The following is a 23,252-nucleotide window of genomic DNA, read 5'->3' as shown; positions in this document are numbered from 1 at the left end:
GAGTAAAAATGAGACAATTTTATATTTTATTTTTGATATTTCAAGAAAAATCAAAAAATATTCCTAATTATTTATAAAGCACCTGTAACTTATGGCGTTTCTTTTAAAATTAATACCACAATTATATTTAAAATAATTATCTTTTTTTCTACTTTCTATGATCATAAACGTCACCACTTTGACGTTGACGTTTAAAACGGTTTTAACCCAATTTTTTAACCTATGGTTTTAACCTTAGTTTAAGACAGTTCACAAAATTTAAAAGTTTTGTACTCGTATATTGTAAATTAATAAGGAAATTTTCCGAAAATAACAAATTTGACGTTAGTGCATTACGTAATAAGTTCCAATTAGTTCAATAATTTTATACCCTGCTTATACTTCCCAGTAACTTGTGTTTTATATATGACCTTTAAAGATCACTTAGGTCAATTTTAAAAAGATCAAGAATTAATATTCCTTTCCCCACATTAAGTTTAATAAAAAAGTTAAAAATATTAGTTTTGAAAATGGCTCAGACAGAAGCAAAGAAAATGCCTAATTATATAAAATTTGTATTTGGAGGAGCTGCGGGGTAAGTGCATTATAAGTTTTGATTATGTTTATAAAAAAGTAATAGTATGTGTAGGTATAATAAATTAATTTTACTGTATCTATTATTTGCAATAACTATATTCAAGAAAGTATAAACACATACTAGGATTATTGCAAACAGAGAAGTACTTGGATTGATATGCTTTTATCAAATGTTTTGACACCATGCATTATAAATACTATTTTTACGAATTAATTGTTTTTTTAACTTGCATATACTTTCATATGTAAATGTTTACTAATCTTAAATATTTTTTTAGAATGGGGGCTACATTATTTGTACAGCCCTTAGACTTAGTTAAAAATCGCATGCAACTTCAGAAATCTAAAGAAAAAGTAAGTTCCTTTAAAGTAATGACAAACGTTATCAAGAATGAAGGCATATTTGCGCTTTATGGTGGTCTTTCTGCTGGACTTATGAGACAGGCAACTTATACTACAACTCGTTTAGGAGTGTACACTTGGCTCTTTGACATAGCTTCACAAGGGGATAAACCACCAAATTTTTTCATAAAAGCTGCATTGGGAATGGCTGCTGGTTGTGTAGGGGCTTTTGTAGGTGAGATATATAATTTGAATTAATATTTTGATAGAACATTATCTAAAAAAAACTTTTGTATGTGTTTTCAGGGACACCGGCAGAAGTAGCTTTAATCCGAATGACAGGAGATGGTAGACTTCCTCCAGCAGAACGAAGAAACTACAAAAATGTATTTGACGCCCTAATAAGGATAATACGAGAAGAAGGAATAGCTGCATGCTGGCGTGGAGCTATTCCAACTATGGGCAGAGCAATGGTAGTAAATGCAGCCCAATTGGCAACATATTCTCAAGCCAAACAACTACTATTATCAACTGGATATTTTAAAGATAATATTAACTGTCACTTTTGGGCTTCAATGATTTCTGGTTTGGTAACAACCATTGCTTCTATGCCAGTAGACATTGCAAAAACAAGGTAAATAAAATCAATACTACTACCACTAGTAAAGATAATTTCTTAAGGATATTGATCTATTTCCTTCAAGGATCCAAAACATGAAAATGATCGACGGAGTCCCTGAATATAAAGGATCTGTGGATGTGTTGACTAAAGTGATAAAAAGAGAGGGATTGTTCGCCTTATGGAAAGGATTTACACCTTATTACTTCCGATTGGGACCCCATACAGTTTTAACATTTATCTTCCTAGAACAAATGAACGCAGCATATAACAAATATGTGTTAGGTGTTACAGGGCGCAGCTCTATCTAATTTTTATCTTTATATTGGATAAGCAGCTGAACCTATTCGTGATTTAGCACAATAATAATTAAGCTATAACATGTGTATCTGTATACAGTTGTAAGATTAAGTCCCAATCTTTATGCATAGTGCTCAGGTGAAAAGTTTCTGCTTTTATTTTATTAAGTTGCATTTACTTAAATATTTTTTTTTTATCTTTAAATAGCGAAAACTATTTTTTTACTTGCATAAGGATAAAGTGCATTAAAGCTAAATTTTATTTACTTATTCCTTATTACATAGCTTTTTTTCATTATCACACAATTTCCGTATTTTATTATCGTGTACATACTTATCTACTTATAAATCTTATATTTATTGTATATAATGTACTGCTTTATTATCGCATCTTTTTCGGTATTTTTGATTTTTCTAAAAATAACAATCTGTTCTTAATAACGAACTTTTTATCGATTGTAAATTAGCTGTGATAAGAGAAGTTAAGGTTTGGACTTAAATCTATTGGTTGAATAACGGCTATCAAAATGTAATTGCGATGACAAAGACATGTTTATTGTATATCTACAAGTATGTAAAGTAATGTAATATTCATTAAATATAAATGAAAAAAAAACTTGTACACTGCCAAAGTTTATCATAAAAATTGTTGGTAAATAAATAATAATTTTATCTGTTATTACTGTTTTTAGATAAATATGCTTTATCATAAAAACGATAAATGAAATGATAATTCTAGACGCAAAAGAAAAGCAAACGGAGTTGAAGTTTCAAAAAAAAAACAGCAAAGTAATAAACTTGAGAAGCTTTAATAAACTTTGGACTAACTGATATTACATAATTTAACAGACAATAGCAAAAAGTTAACAAAAGCTACCTAAGTCACAGTAATACAGCAGTCTATAACATAAAGCCTTTAAAACTTGACATTTATTAGTAATAACATCACTGATTAGTTTTATGCTTTATTAGTTGAGACCCAAAAAAAAAATTAAAAAGCATTCAAAAGTTTCTAATTCTGTTCTTCATTTTCGTCTATTGCAATAAAATTAAATTTATATAAATCACAGCTATTGAAAGTCAAATTTGTATTATTTACTTAATTTGTGAATGTCTTAAGTCTTAAATAAAAATACTGATAAGAAAGGAATATGATTTAAAAATCACAACACTAACGTACGTAAAAAAAATATAAAAAACGTGGAAAATTCCCGCAAAGTACACAAAAAGTTTTAAGTATTACTACATCCTTATCATTTGTTCATAAAATGTGATTGTCTACTCTATTATATTTATTCCTTTTAACTGTTTTTGAAAGCTGATACAAATTAATTAGGAAACTGCGACGTTTAAAATAGGGGTTGCTGATATGGGGACTGTTAAAAGTGTTTCGCAACACACGCATCTTTATAATTAGTTGCGTTAAAGCTCGAAAAGTAGTCCTCATGTATGTATCGTACAATATCTTCAATTTTACACAAGGACGACCGTTTTTCTACGTTAACGATATTTTTACAAAAATCTACCTGACTGGTCACGTCTTTACCGTTGGCCAGGACCCTGAAGTAGACGTCTTTCAGCACACTCTGAGGTTCCCGATTATCGTGATAAACTTCGAATATAATCCTGGCACCATATCGCAAGAGAAGGGGATCACTTTTAAGTCCGAGGGCTGTTGATAGTTCTTCTAAAGTGTGATCGTGGCCGGAGTAAAGGACCAAGTATGGACCCGTATTTGAAACCTTACAAGAAAAAACAATAAAATATAACAGTTTTTCTTTCAATAAAAGTTACATACCATGTGCAACATATGTGAAACGATGTTTCGTATCAATCCATAAGCTTTTAAAAGACAAAAACGTTTCCAGTCTGAGTAACCCCATTTTTGATGAATAACCCACTCTGTGTAAGAAAAAATTCCAGCAACATTGTGTCTTCTAAATAAAATAAATAGGAAAATGTTATCTTGTTTGGTATTCATGTACTCAACAAAAGGACTATTTTTTTAAGACACATAAAAATAGGATAAAACTTACTTTACACAGGCTGCTGAATTATCACAGGGCAAACCACTTCCGTGGCATATATATGTTAATAAAGCGTCTTTCACAGCAAATGGATTTCGTTTTAAAGGACCCCTTTCAATACCTGGAGGAAATATGAGCTGACTTGTAGTGTCTGTTAATACAGAAACCGCTGGGTGAGAAATTAACTGCTGATTCAAATAATTTTTGACTTTTCTGAAAGTGTAAACAACAAAACAAAATTAGATATTTTTGATTGTGACTAAAACTGCAAAATTACCAATAAATAACAAGGTTAGTTAATAAATACAGATGATGAAGAGCAAAAATGAGTACCTAAAGTATTTATCTGCCATTGGGCAGCCACATTCTCTAAAACAGAAGCTTATGGAATGACTTTCGAAAATATTGACTTTATTTAGTGTTTCTGTTGATATGAGACCATAAAGCAGTGCAAGTGCAGACTGAAAGGTTCTTCTGTATCGTGTGCTATAAACCAACACCTCTGCAGGAGTTAGATTTGTTAGTTTGGGCCAAATGCTCAGATAGCTCTGCCTCAATATTTGACCTACTTTCAAAAGCTGTGCTACACCTTGCATTGACAACTGACCCAGCTGACATTGCCTGTAATGAGTTGGTAACAAGGGAAATCCATGAAATGGGCCTGGGCCTATCCAGGACACTCTGCTTATGGAAGATAAATTTTTCATGTACTCCTGCAAAACAAATCATTTCACTTTTTTACAAAAGAACTGCAAAAAATAGTGTAGGTTAATCTTCCAATTTGGACAAATAATCAAGCATTAAACCTAAAAAAATTGTATGGAATAATTAGTACCTGATATCCTTTTAATAACTCAGTATTAGTCTTCTTGCCACAATTAATATATGTTATGTTCCTAACATGCTGTAAGGGTCCCCTATCACCATGTCTAGTAAGTATAATTAACCCTCTCAAGTTCCACTGCTTTGAATTAAGGGTTCCTTGATACAACAATATTTTAAAATTAAAAATTACAAGATCATTACTTGCTTACCTTCATCACCAAAATAAATATCTTCAGGAAAATTGCAGATCTTAAATATTTTCTTTGTTCGTACATCTATTGCTAGATTCTGAAACAATTCTGTTACAACTGTCGGAATAGAACCTCTGGGCTGCGGTTCTAAGAACTTGTAAACTCCGGCAATCAGCACTAATATCCAAATGCTCAAAATAATGTAACAGTGAAGGGCTTTATTTTGTGTTTTTCCTCGTAATATATCTATTGTCATACTTTTTTCCATTTATATAACACCCGTTCATTTAATAGTATAATTTATAGGATTCTTTGCAAACTGTCCATCGTTAGAGATAATAATTTCTTTAGAATCATTTGGTTTCTAATAATTCTTCATGTTTAGATTTTCACAACACTTTCTTTTAAACACCAAACCTAACCTATAAATTTAAAATATAAATCAAGCATTAAGCAAACAATATACTCATAAAACAAGGAAATAATTTATTACATTACTACAACCGATGGAAATCCGGTTCTATTCTAAAAATAAACTTGTTTTCATTCATATTTACCAATTACAATTCAGTACCACCAGAAGCGCAGATAGATATAAACTACATAACAATAAACATCAAACTTTTTTAACAAACAGATATATAATGAAGATGGGTTAAAATGGTTACATAGTGAATGATAACAGTGTTAATATAAATAATTAATGCGCAAACTCGCTTTCTAATACGCAGTTGCTTTTTAAAATTGTTTTCTGTTTTGTAACGCAAATTTGCAAATTATAGCGAAACTTTTGTTGAGTATGTGCTGTATCTACACTAGTTGTGTTATCCGTAAATTTCATGTGTTTGGAATAAAATTATAACCATGTGGAACCGCTATTTTGGTCAAAATTTAATATTACTTTGTTTACACAGTGATAAAACCTATAATTTGTTATTTTAGAGTTTTAGACCTTCAACTATAAATAGAAACTTTACAAGTACTAGCGGCTTTGACAGTTTTCGAATAATTCCTATACACTGTGGCAGCTGTTTACAATTTCAGTAGTTGTATAAGCGCGTAAACATCATTTTCTAGTATATTAAAATTTTCGTTATAAAAAAGTATAATTTTATCATAAAATACCAAATATACCGGGTAAATAACAACAAACAACACGTGATCATTGCATGGTGCATAGAGGGTGGGGTAAAGACAAGGGAATATCGACCATCTTGACTGCAATAGCTAAGGAAGGAAGAGGTGTATTGTTGCCGATATTAGAGTGCAACCTTGTTCCGTTTTTTTGGGGTGGTTTTTTAAAATGTGTTTGTTGTTCTTTACTAAAATAAATATAATGAAATAATGTAAAGGGAATTTAAAAAGAAGAGCAAAAATGTTCCGGCGTTTTTCAAACATGCCAGTCAGTTATTAATATTCTTGACTTCAAATGTGCGTAACTGTTACTAAATAAAGTGGAAAGTGGTATAAATAAATAAAAATAACGTTTCCCCGATGTGATGTCCCAGACAGATGGATTTATTCATCTTTTTGCAGGAGGGTAAGTGAGATTATACTAACTTAACCTTGCAATACACAGCATTCTACGTAATTTCAAAAAATTATGTAATAACTAATAAATAGCCAGCTGTAATTTACGTTAATAAATAATAACAAACAGATATTCAAAAAATGTATGTATGTTATACATTTCGAATAACTTATGCCACCTTTTTAGTAGGAAATAATAAAACTAGTCCTAGATAAAGGTCACTAAATTTATGTTATATTATCATTTATTTTACTTACCTATGTGCCTACTTACATCATGCACTTTACTTTTGTAAACAGGAGTATTATTTGTTTATGTGTCACTAACAATAAGTTTAATAATTGCAGATGATTTTTAACCAGTTAAACCCCCTCCCCCCACTTACATTAATTAATATCTCTGGACTTTTTTGTTATTTGTATTTGTTGATATATTTTTTTAATTCATAAATAAAACGTACCTACCTACTCAACGTTTTTATGATAACTTGATTAATAATGATTAGTTCAGAAATTCAACAAGGCAAGGTCAAGGTGAAGTTGGATTTACGTTTGTTATTAATAAGTTAAGTAAATTGTTGTCGTAATTACTTTATTACTATTTAGATAGAAACATCCAAAAAGACTCGTCTAAGACTTTTCTTGTAAAGATCATGTTGAGTCGGTCAAGTTTTCATCATTATTTTTGATGGTTTAAATTTAGCAAACTTAAATAATTGGCTGCTACGAGAAACACGTTATACCTACGAGGTCTTATCAACTTATTATGTGCTCAAAATCAACAAACATTACCTACATTCCTTCTCAAAATAATGTAAATTGAAGATTATTTTTTATCATAAAATAGACTATTTAAACACAACTGTAGGAAATGCGATAAATTTTATTACTATACGTCTTAAATTATGCCATTTTCATATTATTATAATGTTATCAATCACAAATACATTACAATACCTATCTACTTAAACCATGTACCTNGAAACCTTTAAATTAATAAAAATTGATAAGAAATTAATCCATATGATTAATATAATATACATATACATTAGATTGCAAAGCAGCATGTAATAATATAATATGAACTACGATAATGTTTAGTGTGCATTAGGATTGTTGATTAGGGGCAATCTAAATATTACATAATGTAGTTTAGCGGGAGGGGTCTTGTACAATGCTTTGGTGCGTTATAGTTAGGGAAGGGGGCGTCAAACAGCTCGTTATGTAAATTTACGTTTAGGGGGGGGGTAAATAAGACCTTTACAGCGAAGGGAAGGGGAGTCAAAAGTTTTGAAAAAAGATAGGTAATATAATACTTGAACAGCTTACTAAGTACGTACCTATTTGTATTGTGCTAAAATACCTAATTATTGTGCAGTTGGGAATTAAAAAATTAAGATTTTGCCAAGGTAATTTAATAGTTAGATCCTAATTATTAAAACCTATCATATTTTTATTAAATTTAATTCAAGTGTTGCTGGAACTGTTGGAGCAATTGTAACGTGTCCTTTGGAGGTGGTGAAGACGAGGTTGCAATCTTCGCGCCATGGCTTTGACATGCACCAACTTCCCCTTATCGCCCAGGACCCTTTGCAGCAAAGTACCACCTGCCGTACCCTGAATACCGATAATCAGAGGCGTAGGTTATGGACCTCTAGCTGCGTCCTCAGGCCTCAAGTTGTAGCTCTTTCAGGTTATGGTCCCACGCGTCCAGGACCCTCAAGTCCCCCACCCACCATGAGTCTTGTCCAGTGTCTCAGGTACATCATCACCCACGAAGGACCCATGGCCCTTTTTAAAGGTAAGATACCTTCTAATTAATACGTTCTTTATTTTGCTTTGTTGCGTCATGAATCGTTCACCCTCACCTTGAAGGGTTGATAAGTTGTAACCAATATTTTCGTAAATGCAACTTTTATCCCTATCTCTTTCTGAAAATTACTATAAGGTACGAAAACGTTGAATTTATTAAGCTTTAATCCTTTTAAAAATACCAGTTCTCATGACTGATGGTCAAAATTGAAGAACTATACAATTTAATTATTTTATCAGGAGTTTACGTCGATTTAGAGCGTCGTAAATAAAAAAACTTTAAATAAACTGCCTCATTCGATGTGTTTAGACTCAACCAAACCAAGGTAAAGCCGGACGTCAGCCAAAAAATTGAGCCAAGTGGCCAAAGAACCCAAAACATTGTCACATAAGTATGCGATTAAATTATACGATGTGTAATCAAGAGGTTTTTTACTTTACTAGGCTTGGGTCCTAATCTAGTCGGGGTTGCCCCATCCAGAGCCATATATTTTTGTACGTACAGCAAGGCGAAACAGTTATGGAACAATGTCTTGCCCCCAGACACACCCGTGGTGCACATCTTTTCAGCGTTTTGCGCTGGATTTATGTCTTCTTCATTGACGAATCCCATTTGGTTTGTGAAGACAAGACTTCAACTGGATCTGAATAAAAATGGCCAAATGACCGTAAAAGAGTGCGTCCGTAGAATCTATACTAAATCGGTAAGAAAATTGTTTATTACTGTTGAAGACAACGAACATTAGAATGAACCACTTTGTTTATTTACCTATTTGTTTGTTTGAGTACTGAACTTTGTTCAGTGTTTTAAATAATAATAGAGAAGACTAGAGATAGCAGAAATGATTGAAAAATATTATGACCAGTAAAGGATAGAAAGAAATAGGATATTGTGTGTCTGTACCCTTTGGTAAAGCTGTTGAATCGTCCTCGAATACATTTAGCAGTTCATCGCACATAAATTTGATTTATGATCACCTGCAAAAAGCGCCACTTAGGTTAGATCAAGGAGTATTTGGTGTGATATTCTCACTTGGCGTGTAAAAGGAACGCAACTAAAGTATTTTTGCCTAACTTCACACCGGATGCGCACTGCCTTGCTGCGCAGCGATCTGCCTAGCATAACATTAAGCATCCGATGTAGACTCTACTCCTATCTCTAATCTTCTTGGTAGCAATAATTAAAGCTGTTAGCACTTTCTTTTTGTGTTTGGGCTTTTACATTAACAATTAACCCTAATATACTTTTTCTGTATAATTAATCTGTCTTGGGATTTTTTTTTATTCAAAAAGAATATTAATTGTAGGGAATACTGGGATTTTATAAGGGCATAACGGCGTCGTATATGGGCATTTCGGAAACGATAGTACATTTCGTTATTTACGAAGCTGTAAAAGCCAGATTGGTCGAATATCGCCTGAACAACCCTCAAAAATATAAAGAGACAAAAAGTTGGAGAGACTTTGTAGAGTTTATGATAGCCGGTGGTATGTCGAAAACGATAGCATCTTGTATTGCGTATCCGCACGAAGTGGCGCGAACTAGACTTCGGGAAGAGGGTAACCGATATACCGGCTTTTGGCAGACGTTGGGGTTGGTAGCTAAAGAGGAAGGAATTCGGGGAGTCTATAGAGGCTTAGGAATTCAACTTCTTCGTCAAATACCGAACACGGCCATTATGATGGCCACATACGAAGCAGTCGTTTATATTTTATCTATTAAATTTAACAGCGAATATTACGATAAACATACATAAGAATATGGCCATTCAATGTTTTCTTTTTTTGTTGTTGTAAAGCTCGTGCTTCAACCAAAGAACGACTTTTATACTGAATGATACGACGAAAGGTGTCAGAAAGAAAGTAGCAGGCTATGCGAAAGGGGATTTATNAATAGTACAAACATGCCATAAATAATTTAAAAAGAGTAATAGTTATAATAAATGGAAGCAAACAATGAATGAGCCTATACATTTTATCTTTCAATATACTATGAGGAACTAATAATGAGAGATGCCCTTATATGAGCGAATTATCTGTTGAGAAACTAGCTGTGTAAAAAATGGAAGTTTCTGTTAAGTTTATAAAATATTTATATAACAATCACACATGTGACGTTTCTTATTGGAAATAAAAAACGTTTTTTAGTAAAAATATTATCAAAATGTTTTCCATAAAAAGTGAGAATTCTTATTAAAGTATCAAAACACAAAAAGTGTCTAAAGACATAAGTATTTCATCGTTCTATTAAATAGGTAATGAAACAGTAAAGTATTCTAATTAAAAATAATAACGCAGTTCTTTTATGCTGAGGTAAATGGCACAACATAATGTTTATTTTGTTTTTTAAAAAAGAAAAACGAAAGAGGCAAATAATACAGCTGCAATTGTGGCACTTGCAAATTTAGATGCGGAATTACACTTGTCAGTGTTACAACTTGAACATTGCAGTGATTGTAAATCTCCTGGCTTTAAGAAATTGGCCACCTCGGCAAGATATTGACATGAGTCAATGGGACCAGTTGATGTAACACATCCACGTGAGACATACTCGTTATTTTGTTTATCTGAAATTTAACGAAGAAAAATTATTTTTCTGTCAGAAGAAAAACTCTACATACTGCTAGTTGAGATTTGGTGTGAAAATTATTCTATAACCATTAAAAAAAACAATTTTCGTTTGTTTTTTGTTATTTTTTGTTTGTATTGAAACAAAGGCTGCTATTAACTGATTCTCATAGCACAAAATTGTTTTACAATAGTGGTGATGTTCAATTTTTTGTAAAATGTTTTTTTTCTCTTTGCTATGAATTTACAAACACTATAACAGAAAGAGGAGTTAGTTTCTTAAAGGAATGATTATGTTTTGTAATTATTTATATAGATGTGTCAATAATCTATCATTAATTTGGCGCACATTCCGGTTTGTCTTTCTTCTGAATTTCATTAAAAAGTCAGTTGCATTGAGCACAAGTTGTAAAGCGCTGAAAGTTAACGACTGATCTTGTGTATTTTTTAAATACTTACAAGTTATTGAGAGTTGTTTTCATGTTAGATTAGTTTTAAAAACTGATCGTTAGAAAACATATTTCTAGCTTTATATTTAGGATGTTGTTAATCTTGATTATCAATTTTTCGTGAACTGTAAATATATACAAATATTTAATAAATGAAACGTTTTTAAAACATGTTTTTTATTAGTTTTCTCTTTTGTTTTACCCCATCTCAAATAAATTCTCTTGTTTAGGAAATATTTCTATTAATATATGCATTAAATCAAAATTTAATTTCATTTTATAGAAACTTAGTACCACATATATTAAAAACTACCTATATAGAGCCAATTAGGCAGATGTTTTAAAGAGAAGAACACCAAAGATCTACGAAAATGAGACCATTAATTCAATTGAGGCGAAACATTTAATACAAACTTAAGTTTATTAAATGTTAAGAGATAAATAAGTTAAACACATTAATAGGCTAATTGATATTTGTAAATAACCCATTTGAAGAAGCCACTGTGTGCCGAAATGGTCATTTTGATTAATTATTATTAATAGACTGTTTTTTAACTTAAACGTTTTGTTTTCGTTGTGGATCTTATTTTTGTTTAAACAAAAAACGCAAATGTTTCTTTATTCGATATTGTCTTTTACTGTAATCAATTGTGCTTTTATTGTTTTTACTTTTAATCATTTGTTTTAATTGTCCTGTTTTTCAGATTTTAAAAATTGAATTTAAATCTTATCGGTTCCCGCGAGATTCTTTCGACCAATAAGATTTCTAATATTTAAACTCCCCGCTCATGTTTCTGTCAACAGTTTAAAAACAGTTTGAAAGGTACGCGTTGCATGTAGTGTCGTTGTCGGATTGAAAAGAACAATTTGTGTTAAATAATTATGTAAAGTGTTTAAAATTACAGTGATTTTGTGGCAAATAATATTACAAGTAATTCTAATTAAAAATGTGTATATGAAACTATAAGTTCAAGTGTTTTGTGCTTTTGACTGTTGATTCTCAGCATCATGCCAGGCAGCGTAAGAGTAAGTGCATTCATTATGTCAAACATTACCAAATTACCAATCGATTATTAAAAAAGATGAATAAATTGAAAATAAAAACACGATTTTAGCACATTTAAACAAAATTTATTGAAAGCTTTCATTGCTAGGTACATGATAAATTGTATTTTTATTGTACATTAAAATGGTGGAGTTTTATATTTTAAGTTGATGAGTAAATAGATTTTACGAATATACATTAACAATATACGACTTTTCGATTACAATTTGGTTTACTACATACCTACACATTCCAAGATTACATTGAGGTAATTATTATTTTTGGTATGAAGCAGTGTCTACATATGTCTAAATCAATCTAAAAATATTTCCTGGAATGTTTATACATTTATTTTAATTAATAATAAAAGTACTTTACGAAAATAGGTATATTTATTCACATGTATAATATACTTAAGTATAAAGTTTTCGAAAGCCAACAATAAATAGTACAAACATGCCATAAATAATTTAAAAAGAGTAATAGTTATAATAAATGGAAGCAAACAATGAATGAGCCTATACATTTTATCTTTCAATATACTATGAGGAACTAATAATGAGAGATGCCCTTATATGAGCGAATTATCTGTTGAGAAACTAGCTGTGTAAAAAATGGAAGTTTCTGTTAAGTTTATAAAATATTTATATAACAATCACACATGTGACGTTTCTTATTGGAAATAAAAAACGTTTTTTAGTAAAAATATTATCAAAATGTTTTCCATAAAAAGTGAGAATTCTTATTAAAGTATCAAAACACAAAAAGTGTCTAAAGACATAAGTATTTCATCGTTCTATTAAATAGGTAATGAAACAGTAAAGTATTCTAATTAAAAATAATAACGCAGTTCTTTTATGCTGAGGTAAATGGCACAACATAATGTTTATTTTGTTTTTTAAAAAAGAAAAACGAAAGAGGCAAATAATACAGCTGCAATTGTGGCACTTGCAAATTTAGATGCGGAATTACACTTGTCAGTGTTACAACTTGAACATTGCAGTGATTGTAAATCTCCTGGCTTTAAGAAATTGGCCACCTCGGCAAGATATTGACATGAGTCAATGGGACCAGTTGATGTAACACATCCACGTGAGACATACTCGTTATTTTGTTTATCTGAAATTTAACGAAGAAAAATTATTTTTCTGTCAGAAGAAAAACTCTACATACAACATTCAATATGTAATCTATGAAACATGGATGTACGTGATATATATTGGGTTGCTTATCATTAATATTATATATAAAATAAATTATGAGTGCTGTCAGCACAGGGCAAAGTAGTATTACGTAAATGAAAGTTAGTATCAGCAATTTCTTATGCTGAAGTGTACGATGTGTTGCACACCTATTTACAAACAATTTCTTTAAATTTTAATCATTGATTACATCTATTGAACAACAATTGAAAAAGAATGATGGCCGACAACAGCAACAATTAGAAAAGAATGATGGCCGACAACAGCAACAATTAGAAAAGAATGATGGCCGACACTACGTCATAGTATTATTCACAAAAGTGAATTTCGACCACTCGAAGCAATGGTGGTAACAGTTTCGAGCTCACAGTGACCGATAGGGGAGAAGAACTAGTTAGAATAACATATTTTCCACAAAAATGTATCAAAAACTATATTTGCCCAAGATGATACCTACCTATAGGTCGATTTGTCATCAGTAATACAATTAAAATGTGTGAATAAAAGCCAACTTTCACTACTTTGCCTACAGGTACAAACATTAAAATAAAAAGTGAAAACTAGGAATCGTTCCCTAATTTTTCATACTTAGGGGTTCATTTCAAAAGGGGACCACCATCGATATATAGCTATAGGCTACATATCCCTATTAATTTTTTAGTTTAAGCTTGTACATACCCATTGACAAAATGTTGAAGTAGGTGTTTAAACATATTTAAATTATTAGTAGTTCTAAGTCAGTTTTTATATTTTTGAATAAAATTGTCCAAAATCAGAAAGTAATTCTTTTATCCGTCTATATTCCACATAATTATCCATAAAAAAAAAACATCAAATAAGCACATAATTGGATTGCAAATAATTGTAGATATAATCATATGATATAAAAAATATATACATATAAAAGATGTAACATGATAATATAATAGTTAATAATGGTTTCTAATGTACTTATGCAAACTTGATGATAGCCTTGAATAAGTGAATGGAATGAAAAAAATTAAAAACTGAATCATCACTTTGCACAACAATGGTAAAAAGAAAACTAGATTTGTGTATCTGCTGAAACAGAGTTTTAAATAATTTCCTATTTTCTAAGACAGTATACAACGTTTCACCCATAATTTAGTTATGTCTAGCTGTTTAGCCCCACTGTGTAAAACATACAATCGAAATTAAATGTACAAATAGTTACTTATATATTTAAAGTTTTTATGGACATAAGATTGTACATTTATCTGCTTATCGCGTCTCAAAATTTTTACAATTCTCTTAAAAGGTAGATACCTACATGCTAATTAAATCTATTTAAACTATTATTATCAGTATATCCAAATTCCCAGATTTTTTTAAAATAAAAATGTATCCTTAAATATTACAAGTCTAACTGAAATACTTCTGTTGTTCTCCACAGAGAAAACTCCCTTAAGGCTTTAAAATTAAAAATAGGGGAAGAACCGAACTAAATAATAAAAAACATACTTACCAACACCAACAAGTTTGTAGCATTTCTGTGGTATAACTGAACCTATGGCGGACAAAAAGCCACCATTCTCATCTTTGGCATTACAATCAACAGTGCTGTACGTAAATGACAAAAAGCCCCAATTACAATTGCCTCCCTTACTTGAATCACATGAGTAACACGTGATTGCCAGGGCTGAAATAGAAAATGCATAATAAAATTAGAATGAGGCAACTAATTTTATAAACGTCTAAAGTAATGCTAAAATTCAATGTAGGTACTCAATCCATAGGGACGTAGCTATGGGTGCGCCCAGATGGGTCATGCAATGAAAGTTCTGACCCATGTTGTGCTGACCTACCCTGAATATTAAATGGCAGACTTTGGACATACAAGGCTCAATGCATAAGTCTTTTTGGGGCTCTTTTTCTTTACAAAAAAAAAGGCAGACAAACAGACACACGAGTGATCCTATTAGGATTCCGATTTTCATTGGGATGTACAGAACCCTAACCTGAGAATCAACTTAACATTGTAGTTGAAAAAAAATGTTCGGATTACAGCATCTAGATATTTTACAAGTATTTTTCGAAGCTCTACAGTATAGAACAATTTTTTGTTTTTTTTTTTTTTAATTTTTAGGTTCAGTAGTTTCGGAGATAAGAGGGTGGAGGAAATAGTCAATTTTCATCTTTTTCTTAAATAACTTTAAAACTATTTATTTTAAAATTTAAAAAAATTATATTTGAGACCCTTACAACAAACCCTTCTATTTGATATGTAACACGGTACAGTTTGCAAAACTTTTTTTTAATTGTCTATTGGTTCCCCAAAAATGACTCCCATGATCAAAATTAATTTATTTACGTTATGCGTCCAGGTTTAGGTGTCAAAAATTCATATGTGTACTAAATTTTAACTCAATCAGGTCAAGTAGATTTGGAGTAAATTGGCTGTGACAGACGGACAGACAGAGTGATCCCATAAGGGTTCCGTTTTTCATTCTGACGTACGGAACCCTAAAAAAAGATATACCATAAAAGTAGTTACTAAATAACGCACAATTTTCAATTTTTATAAAAAATACGTAACAGAATTAATACCGGCTACGTCCCTGTTAATCCAGCATTAGAAACCTTTAAATTAATAAAAATTGATAAGAAATTAATCCATATGATTAATATAATATACATATACATTAGATTGCAAAGCAGCATGTAATACAATACTTGTGCACTTTCCTTTTAATGGACTAACGTTTGACGTAACAGTCTATTACAAGTGGTTTCTAGAGGTCGTACAGGTGTTTGCAATGATTTTTCCACTTACTACATTAGTACCTATACATATTGTTTGAATATGCCACCTAAGTCTTAGTAATTTGGAAAATATTTCGAAATCTGTTTACGGCAAACTTGATAATATATTAATTAAAAAGCATAACATTCAAAAGTTTATTGTCAGATTTATTAGTTTTAACGATAAGTAGGTAATTAATTTATCTGTAAGAACACGTCCTTTTTACATTTTTATTATAATAATATCGGCAGATTAAGTGTATCCATTTAAGAGAATTTAAGTTTACAATTAGTTATAATGAGATTACTTATCTAATAAATTTAATAGCAGCACTTTAACGAGCGTTAAAATATCTACATCTAAAAAGGAACTAGGATAGGTTTTTTATCCATTTTTGCTAACAACGAAGATAAAATTTGTTAAATAAATAACTCAAGTTTCACGAATTTTTAGTAATAAGTGTTTCATTTCAAGAATTTTTATTAATAACTATTATACTTAATAGTGTTTCACCAGACTGGATGATTCATAATATCAGTTGGTTATTCTTGAAACATCAGCTTTAATGATTTATCAAATTATGCACAAATTTCAACAAGCATTATCTTCTACCATTAAAAATTTTTTATAATAATTAATTGGATTAATGCACTACATGAAAAAGCTTTTTTTAACAATTGTAATACGATAAACAAATCATTAGCAACATTTTTAACATAAACAAAGTCAAGATAATAACGTGTACATTTTATCATATATATAGAAAATAAGTACTTTATGTAAATTTTAAAGAACTGCTTTTATTGTTACTACGCATTCAAAAGAATTTTAAACGTTTTGTGCTGTTATTTTATTTTGAAACAAATAAGTGTATACCTTCGCAATTTAACGGAATAATGAACGATTTCAAGTTTAAAAGACCATAAAAGGATACTTTCTCGTTTTATTTCATTAAATTACTGATGTAACTAATTGTAAGTTCGACGCATTTATCAATCCTTATTATTAGTTTAGTATTAGTACTCAAAAAAGGTTATTGATTTACTGATTACTGACCTACATTTTAGGAAGGAATGTGAAATAAAGGCAAAATAAAATTAATTTGAGTAACACAAAAATTTATTATTCGCAAGCCACTCTATATAAATATAATTAAAACAATAAAATTAAAGAATGATCTCATTTGAATCCACAAAGGTGTTATGATATAATTTTTATTTTCAGTAAAATTTTGTTGTTACTAAAATCGCATACAAGCGCACGTAATCTATATTTTTGGAAAAACATTTACGATTAGGCAACTCACTAGCTAGGTAATTCAAATAATATATGAAAATCGATGTGTCCTTGAGAAACCGCGACTCCCAAAATTCTTATGACAAGGAAACGAACAAAAAAACTAAGAACGACAACAAAAAAAAATAAAGATTCATATTTACCGGTATTTAGAGCCAGCAAAAACGACACAATTCCAAGCATTAAGTTAGCCATTATTTTATCCAACTTTATAAATGTGGACGCAATTGGTACGTATCTCTGCACGACTTCACCACACTGAGCTCACACAACCGACAACACAAAACAAAGCGGAAAAGGAGGAGTAAAGCCGCTGACTACAACACTATTTTACGCGACGCGATGCCTAGGTAATTAGTAATTGCACCTCCACTTTAAATACTTAACGTTAATTATTAAATCCTGTCGTCGATAATTAAACAGATGATGAAAGGAATATTTAGACGTATTTTTCTAAATATTGACACAGGATGGAACCTTAATAAGTATCACTAATAATAATGATCAACGATTTCTGAATGCGACGCGACGAGTGAAAAGCGAAATCCAAGGTTTCAGGCCAGAGCTAGAACAGGTCAAAACTACATGGATCTTTTTGGCGCACAAATATACGCACCCATACGAAACGATGAAATACACAAAGAAAAGAGGTTGCTGAGAAGGGGGTACCACTCCTCGGTCGATTCAGCCGTCCCCGACATGACGGCACCAACAGGGGCGGAAATGCGTGAAGTTGACATTTCCAAAAACAGGGGTGGTTTCATTGAAATCAAAGTTGTTATCCACGCATGATTTTGACGAAATTTGTATGAATTACAACACTCAGAACTATTCCTTTGTTGTGGCGTAAATTGCGTTCAGTATTGTTATTCTGAATTCCTAATTTATTAAAGTATAATGTAGAAGAGGGGGGTCAGACCAATGGTCAATGGCCAATTTATGGTCCCGTCAAAAATTTCAATTATTTCAATGTAGAATTTAAATAAATTTAGAACCAGTATAAATATAACTTTATTAAAATACAAAAATATTTCTAATCACATTTTAAACATTTGTACATAGGTACTTGCAAAATCTACAAATCATAATTGTTCATTGAACTAAGATTATAGATCTGATAACAAAGCACATTTTATCTATTATATAAATATATTACTACTACAAATTATTAAACAATAGTATCAATTTACATAAAACGAAATATTACGTATCAGTAAGTCCTTAAAAATAATAGGTTGAGCATTCCATGAATTGCCTGAAAAAGGGAAGAAAACCTAATAAATTCCGCCAGCAAGAATTGTTTGAATAAAGATTAGTATTCAAGTTTAATGGCCGAGGTATACGATAAATTATAAAATTTATTTGTAACAATAACCAACACTGCTTTGAAAAATCTTTAAACCAAAAGGCGAAACATTTGTATTGGTTGCTGCAATGATTTGAAAAACGTAGGAAAATGAAATGTGTACTGGGATACATAATAGATGTGAAACTTCAACGGACATGTGGTACAACGAAGTAAAAATTTTGTTGCGATTCGTTTTTCCACTTGTCCGTTGATGCACAGCCACGTGGAGAGCAGAGGTAAGAAAACAACAGCTGAGCACAGCACACGCCACCGGGACTGCGCATTATATCCATTCAATACAGACGTTGGCCTCGCGGCCGTAACGCTTTTAATCGTAATACTCCGTCGTCTATATAGAAGTTTAACTTCAAAAAAAAATTAAAAAGGTACAACTTACTATTGATAAAATTATGGGCATCAAGGAATCTGTCATTAACTGGTTACCACCGTTCATCAAATGGTCATCACCACTGTTAGCTTGTGTGAAGAAATAAAGATTAACGCAGTTTGCTAAAAACAATGTTTATATTATTATTAAATATCGTTTCGTCAACATATTACAGTGTTGAAAAAATAAAAATTGTCTACAGCAAACGATTTAAATGAAATTTCAAGTTAATATTACGACTTACCTCGGTAACTCATGCATCCTAAGACTAAGAGGAAAAGGAAAAATCTTAGAGAATCCATGATGAAAGATGAAGAACGCCAGGGGAAGTACCGTAGTTTCTCCTGTGTCCAAACCTTTCATCAATACTCACAAATTATTAGAAAATCTGCAAAAAGAAAATTGTTTTAGAATATGTCAATTTCTCTTCAAAATAAAAAAAGAACAAATTATCTGAAATTAATAATAATAGGTGTAATAATAATAATAATAATAGCAAATATTAAAGTACATTTAACTGCATTTCATTAAACAACAATGGAATTTGATGATAATGCATTTTACCTTTGCGAGTTGATTAATTTTACTGAAATTTTCAAACAGTTACAAACTATATAAATCGTTAAAACTACGCAATTTGTGGCATTCATTCATTTTTTGATACCATTCTATGCTTTTATGGTTACACTTATTAATATTGTTCAAACGTCTATCGTGTCCTTCATATTAATTCGTTTTCTATTCCGGTAGGATTCATGTTTGATTCGCGCAGAAAAAAAGAATATATTTCTGGAGAAAGACAAAAGACTTTCTAAATCATTTTATTGTATCTAAAAGTTACACGCGTATGAGTTATTAATGTATCGGTTTCTTTGAGGTATTTAACACGATATAATAAGGCTTGGCCTCCTCCTAATAATCATTAGCTTAAAAACTATTATATTGGGTGTTCCACCACGGAAGTGACTAACATATGTATGTACATACATGTTTACTGATAGAAACGATAGTGCATAGTTTTGTGCTTATTATTAACATTTTGGTTTTGCTTTTAGTCATTTCATAAAATTTTCATTGTTATTGCTTTCTGTCTTTGTAGTTGTATTAGGATTTAGGTGACAATTTTGATCTCGGTTTTGAATCTTATTTTACTTTTTAAACGAACGCATAAGAAGAAAATATCTAAAATATTAGTAAATAACATTGTAATTTAATTGTATCATTCGATTTTGGACTAAAAATATAAATATATATACATATTTAGAGATATATGATTGGTTATTGAAATAATCCAGTATAGTGGTTAAAGTATTGATGCGAAAAAGCAAAAGGACCCGGGTTCGATTCCCGGCGAGGGTATGACAACAGCAAAAAATTTTTTATTCATTAACTTAAGGTAATTTATAGTAGGTATATATGGAAAATTAATTTTATCATTAATATTTGATTATCCAACATTAGCTACATGATCTAAAAGCAAAATTTTCCTTTATTGCATTAAGTTAAGGAGACCGGAGTTTTTGATTCTTGTTTAACTGTTAAAAGTTACCCAAAAACATTTTTCCTAATAAATGTTTTAAACTATGCCAACTAGTCCTGGGTGCGTTTGACAAATAATGATTATTACGTAAATGTTTTTTATTTAAATTATTGTTCACGGCACCTATTGTACTTTGTGATTCAAATACATATAGTACTTGATACATACTATTTTGTAAACACTTATGTAGTCGACTTCACAACAATTTCTTCTAGAATTACAAACTAAACATCACTTTTTTTTAGAAATATAACAACTGGTTGTACGACTTTTGAATACGGGAAATTTTGGATAATAACTGTAGATATTATTTAGAACAAAAACAATCGAGTTTTCGCTAGTTTATAACAGACTTCGCTTCTGCGCATTTTTGCTAAAAATAAAATTAGGAACGTTTTCAAAACGGCACGGCTGTACTTTGTAATCAATGAACTGCATGGTAAAATGTACGTACGCATAATAGAGTGAAAATAAACGCGTATGAAAGAAGGGGTCTTCACTATTAATGGTCATGAATGTTATATTATAATTTTTATGAACGAATATGATGGATAAATTATTATTGAAGTTAGTTCAATAAAAACTTTAAAACTTTCGAATGATGTCCAACTTTCTCTTTTACCTTTATTGAGTACTTCAAGTGTAGGTATAATAATTATTAACTTTAAAAGTTGTGAAAAGTAATAGCCGATATTTTTTTTTGAATTCATAATCGTTGACGTTAAAATCTCATATTTTTCCCGATTTTGTAGCAGTAAGATTAGGAGATTATACATGTTTACTTATTTGTAAAGTGTTAGTCAAACAAAAACGATTAAGGTGTGTAATCTTATCAGTAACATACATTTCTTCAATTTCAGGGTCCCAAAAATATGAACCCCTGAACGTATGTCTATATTTTCTGTTTTTATGTTATTTTATTATTATTCTCTTTTTCGAGACCTGCTGTACTTTGCAATACTTATACTCACGGTATTATCACTGTGCAACTACTTTATTGTACAATTAACAACAAAAAGCAGCCACCTACGCTCACACACGTGACTACCCTCACTAATTAAAGGGACATCGGTTCAACAACATTCGTACCTTTGTATCTCTGTCTATTATCATTGTTATGATTACACTGCTACACACACAAAAATGAATATGTGGAGAAACTCACATTTTTCGTGGCACACATCCATGTATTCCACATTGTGGAACAGTAATGAGTTTGGAGAAGGAGGAAAAACGTAGGCGAGCGAGGAGTTTTTAAAGAATGTTTTGAGATGGTTGTTCATGCGGATACGTCATGATTTGGTGACGTAACACCAATTCCACGAAAACACCTGTGATCTCGTCAAGCTGACTGGCTGACGCTTCGTAACCCACTGTACGAGTGGTAAACACAAACATTATCCCATCAGATTTTACACAAAGAATGGACGGACTTTAAATCTTGTGTCATTCTCAACCGGTTATTGTTGGTCCAAGTCCCTGACAATTGAGCTCGTAATCATGATCATATAAATATGCAAATATGTATACGCGTACGGGGGCTATGCTTAAAGTTCGGAGATAACAATCAACCCCATATCTGTTGTTCAGATAAGAGCTCGTTTTGAAATTGTATTGATAAAATAGCGAATTGTTTGCGTTCCAAAATAGAAATAATTGGCATTCAGATTCATATTGAGAATCAGATTATTTAAGTCAATAGTGAGTCAGGGTGGTGAAACGGGTGACCGTTTTCACTCACCCTGACGGTTTCCATGTTTTCCAGGTGCGAAAATATTTTATTATTAACCCAGTTCGTTGTTAAAAAAATTATTATAAATTATACCTTGATAATATTAAGTTAACTATATTCCAAGATGTAATACCTATTAAAAACGGTTTATGTGTGACACATTCATCCCTGGAACAATGAAATGTGAGGTGATTGACATTCAACAAAGCAAAATTATTTAATGCGCCAGCAAAATTGTATTTATCCAATTTGCTGTATCGCGTGATGGAATTGGTCAACAAATAAGTAGATGGAATTTTATTTCTGAATCATTCTTCAAATATGATGATATTTAATTGTGTGAGAGATATGGGGCAATGTTGACCTGTGTTCTGCAAAATTTCAGGAAATAATTTATTATGAAATACATAAAATAAACTTTAAATGCCCTGAATAGTTGGCTTTAAAGTATGTTGAATTAGATATTTTAGAATATTATACAATAAATTGCTCATTTTTGTTGTTTTAATTTGTTTTTCACGCTTTTTAGCATCATTCATTGTTTTTTTATTGCAAGAATTTAATTTTTACAGCAATTGCACTTTTCGTCTTTGAACATATTTTTGTTTAATTTTTTTACAATCAAAATCGTTATCTACCGCATACTTTGACCACCTCCCCCCACGTAACAAGACCGTAGCGCTAAGTTGAACCCCCCCC

The 23,252-nt window shown here is 30.9% G+C and overlaps 4 protein-coding genes across 8 annotated transcripts; 2 read left to right on the top strand and 2 right to left on the bottom strand.

The window, feature by feature from the left end:
- The first annotated feature begins 208 nt into the window (after positions 1-208).
- Positions 209-2,459, top strand: LOC108738865 (mitochondrial 2-oxoglutarate/malate carrier protein-like). The gene is made up of 4 exons (XM_018472473.2): positions 209-574; positions 855-1,153; positions 1,225-1,552; positions 1,623-2,459. The coding sequence occupies exons 1-4, from the start codon at positions 510-512 to the stop codon at positions 1,846-1,848; spliced, it is 918 nt and encodes a 305-aa protein (XP_018327975.2). The 5' UTR covers positions 209-509; the 3' UTR covers positions 1,849-2,459.
- Positions 2,460-2,629: 170 nt separating this feature from the next.
- On the bottom strand, positions 2,630-7,227 carry LOC108738864 (2-phosphoxylose phosphatase 1). Of its 3 annotated transcripts, none has more exons than XM_018472472.2 (7): positions 6,668-7,227; positions 4,898-5,301; positions 4,699-4,844; positions 4,197-4,576; positions 3,873-4,076; positions 3,635-3,773; positions 2,630-3,578 (listed from the first exon to the last, which is right to left on the bottom strand). In XM_018472472.2, the coding sequence occupies exons 2-7, from the start codon at positions 5,145-5,147 to the stop codon at positions 3,216-3,218; spliced, it is 1,482 nt and encodes a 493-aa protein (XP_018327974.1). In that variant the 5' UTR covers positions 5,148-5,301; positions 6,668-7,227; the 3' UTR covers positions 2,630-3,215. The 3 variants fall into 3 exon arrangements, with proteins under 3 accessions (XP_018327974.1, XP_018327972.1, XP_018327973.1); XM_018472470.1 differs by lacking the exon at positions 6,668-7,227 and adding an exon at positions 5,437-5,562; XM_018472471.1 differs by lacking the exon at positions 6,668-7,227 and adding an exon at positions 5,373-5,465.
- On the top strand, positions 5,762-10,106 carry LOC108738866 (mitochondrial carrier protein Rim2). 3 transcript variants are annotated; one of them, XM_025977759.1, is made up of 5 exons: positions 5,762-6,419; positions 7,882-8,048; positions 8,103-8,210; positions 8,666-8,925; positions 9,529-10,106. In XM_025977759.1, the coding sequence occupies exons 1-5, from the start codon at positions 6,379-6,381 to the stop codon at positions 9,976-9,978; spliced, it is 1,026 nt and encodes a 341-aa protein (XP_025833544.1). In that variant the 5' UTR covers positions 5,762-6,378; the 3' UTR covers positions 9,979-10,106. The 3 variants fall into 3 exon arrangements, with proteins under 3 accessions (XP_025833544.1, XP_025833543.1, XP_025833545.1); XM_025977758.1 differs by having other exon boundaries at positions 7,882-8,210; XM_025977760.1 differs by lacking the exon at positions 5,762-6,419 and adding an exon at positions 7,642-7,818 and having other exon boundaries at positions 7,882-8,210.
- Positions 10,107-12,347: 2,241 nt separating this feature from the next.
- On the bottom strand, positions 12,348-18,103 carry LOC108738868. The gene is made up of 3 exons (XM_018472482.2): positions 17,689-18,103; positions 14,972-15,145; positions 12,348-13,402 (listed from the first exon to the last, which is right to left on the bottom strand). Exons 1-3 carry the CDS (start codon positions 17,738-17,740, stop codon positions 13,182-13,184), a joined length of 447 nt encoding a protein of 148 aa, XP_018327984.1. The 5' UTR covers positions 17,741-18,103; the 3' UTR covers positions 12,348-13,181.
- Positions 18,104-23,252: the final 5,149 nt, after the last annotated feature.

This window comes from Agrilus planipennis, unplaced genomic scaffold (assembly GCF_000699045.2).
Source record: "Agrilus planipennis isolate EAB-ADULT unplaced genomic scaffold, Apla_2.0 scaffold213, whole genome shotgun sequence".
NCBI classification, from domain to species: domain Eukaryota; kingdom Metazoa; phylum Arthropoda; class Insecta; order Coleoptera; family Buprestidae; genus Agrilus; species Agrilus planipennis.
The sequence above is the reverse complement of the archived record's forward strand: the minus strand, read 5'-3'. Positions and strand labels throughout refer to the sequence as shown.

Bases quoted from the DNA above. Each gene is read 5' to 3' on its own strand.
- LOC108738866 (XM_025977758.1), top strand. From the start codon at position 6,379: ATGTCCCAGACAGATGGATTTATTCATCTTTTTGCAGGAGG. The intron at 6,420-7,881 runs GTAAGTGAGATT...ATTTAATTCAAG, and splicing joins ATTCATCTTTTTGCAGGAGG to TGTTGCTGGAACTGTTGGAG. The intron at 8,211-8,665 runs GTAAGATACCTT...TTACTTTACTAG, and splicing joins ACCCATGGCCCTTTTTAAAG to GCTTGGGTCCTAATCTAGTC.
- LOC108738864 (XM_018472472.2), bottom strand. From the start codon at position 5,147: ATGGAAAAAAGTATGACAATAGATATATTACGAGGAAAAACACAAAAT. The intron at 4,845-4,897 runs GTAAGCAAGTAA...TGTTGTATCAAG, and splicing joins TATTTATTTTGGTGATGAAG to GAACCCTTAATTCAAAGCAG. The intron at 4,077-4,196 runs GTACTCATTTTT...TTACACTTTCAG, and splicing joins ATGGCAGATAAATACTTTAG to AAAAGTCAAAAATTATTTGA.
- LOC108738865 (XM_018472473.2), top strand. From the start codon at position 510: ATGGCTCAGACAGAAGCAAAGAAAATGCCTAATTATATAAAATTTGTA. The intron at 575-854 runs GTAAGTGCATTA...ATATTTTTTTAG, and splicing joins GTATTTGGAGGAGCTGCGGG to AATGGGGGCTACATTATTTG. The intron at 1,154-1,224 runs GTGAGATATATA...ATGTGTTTTCAG, and splicing joins TTGTGTAGGGGCTTTTGTAG to GGACACCGGCAGAAGTAGCT.
- LOC108738868 (XM_018472482.2), bottom strand. From the start codon at position 17,740: ATGGCTAACTTAATGCTTGGAATTGTGTCGTTTTTGCTGGCTCTAAAT. The intron at 15,146-17,688 runs GTAAATATGAAT...TTTCTATTTCAG, and splicing joins TTTGCTGGCTCTAAATACCG to CCCTGGCAATCACGTGTTAC. The intron at 13,403-14,971 runs GTAAGTATGTTT...GTTAAATTTCAG, and splicing joins CTACAAACTTGTTGGTGTTG to ATAAACAAAATAACGAGTAT.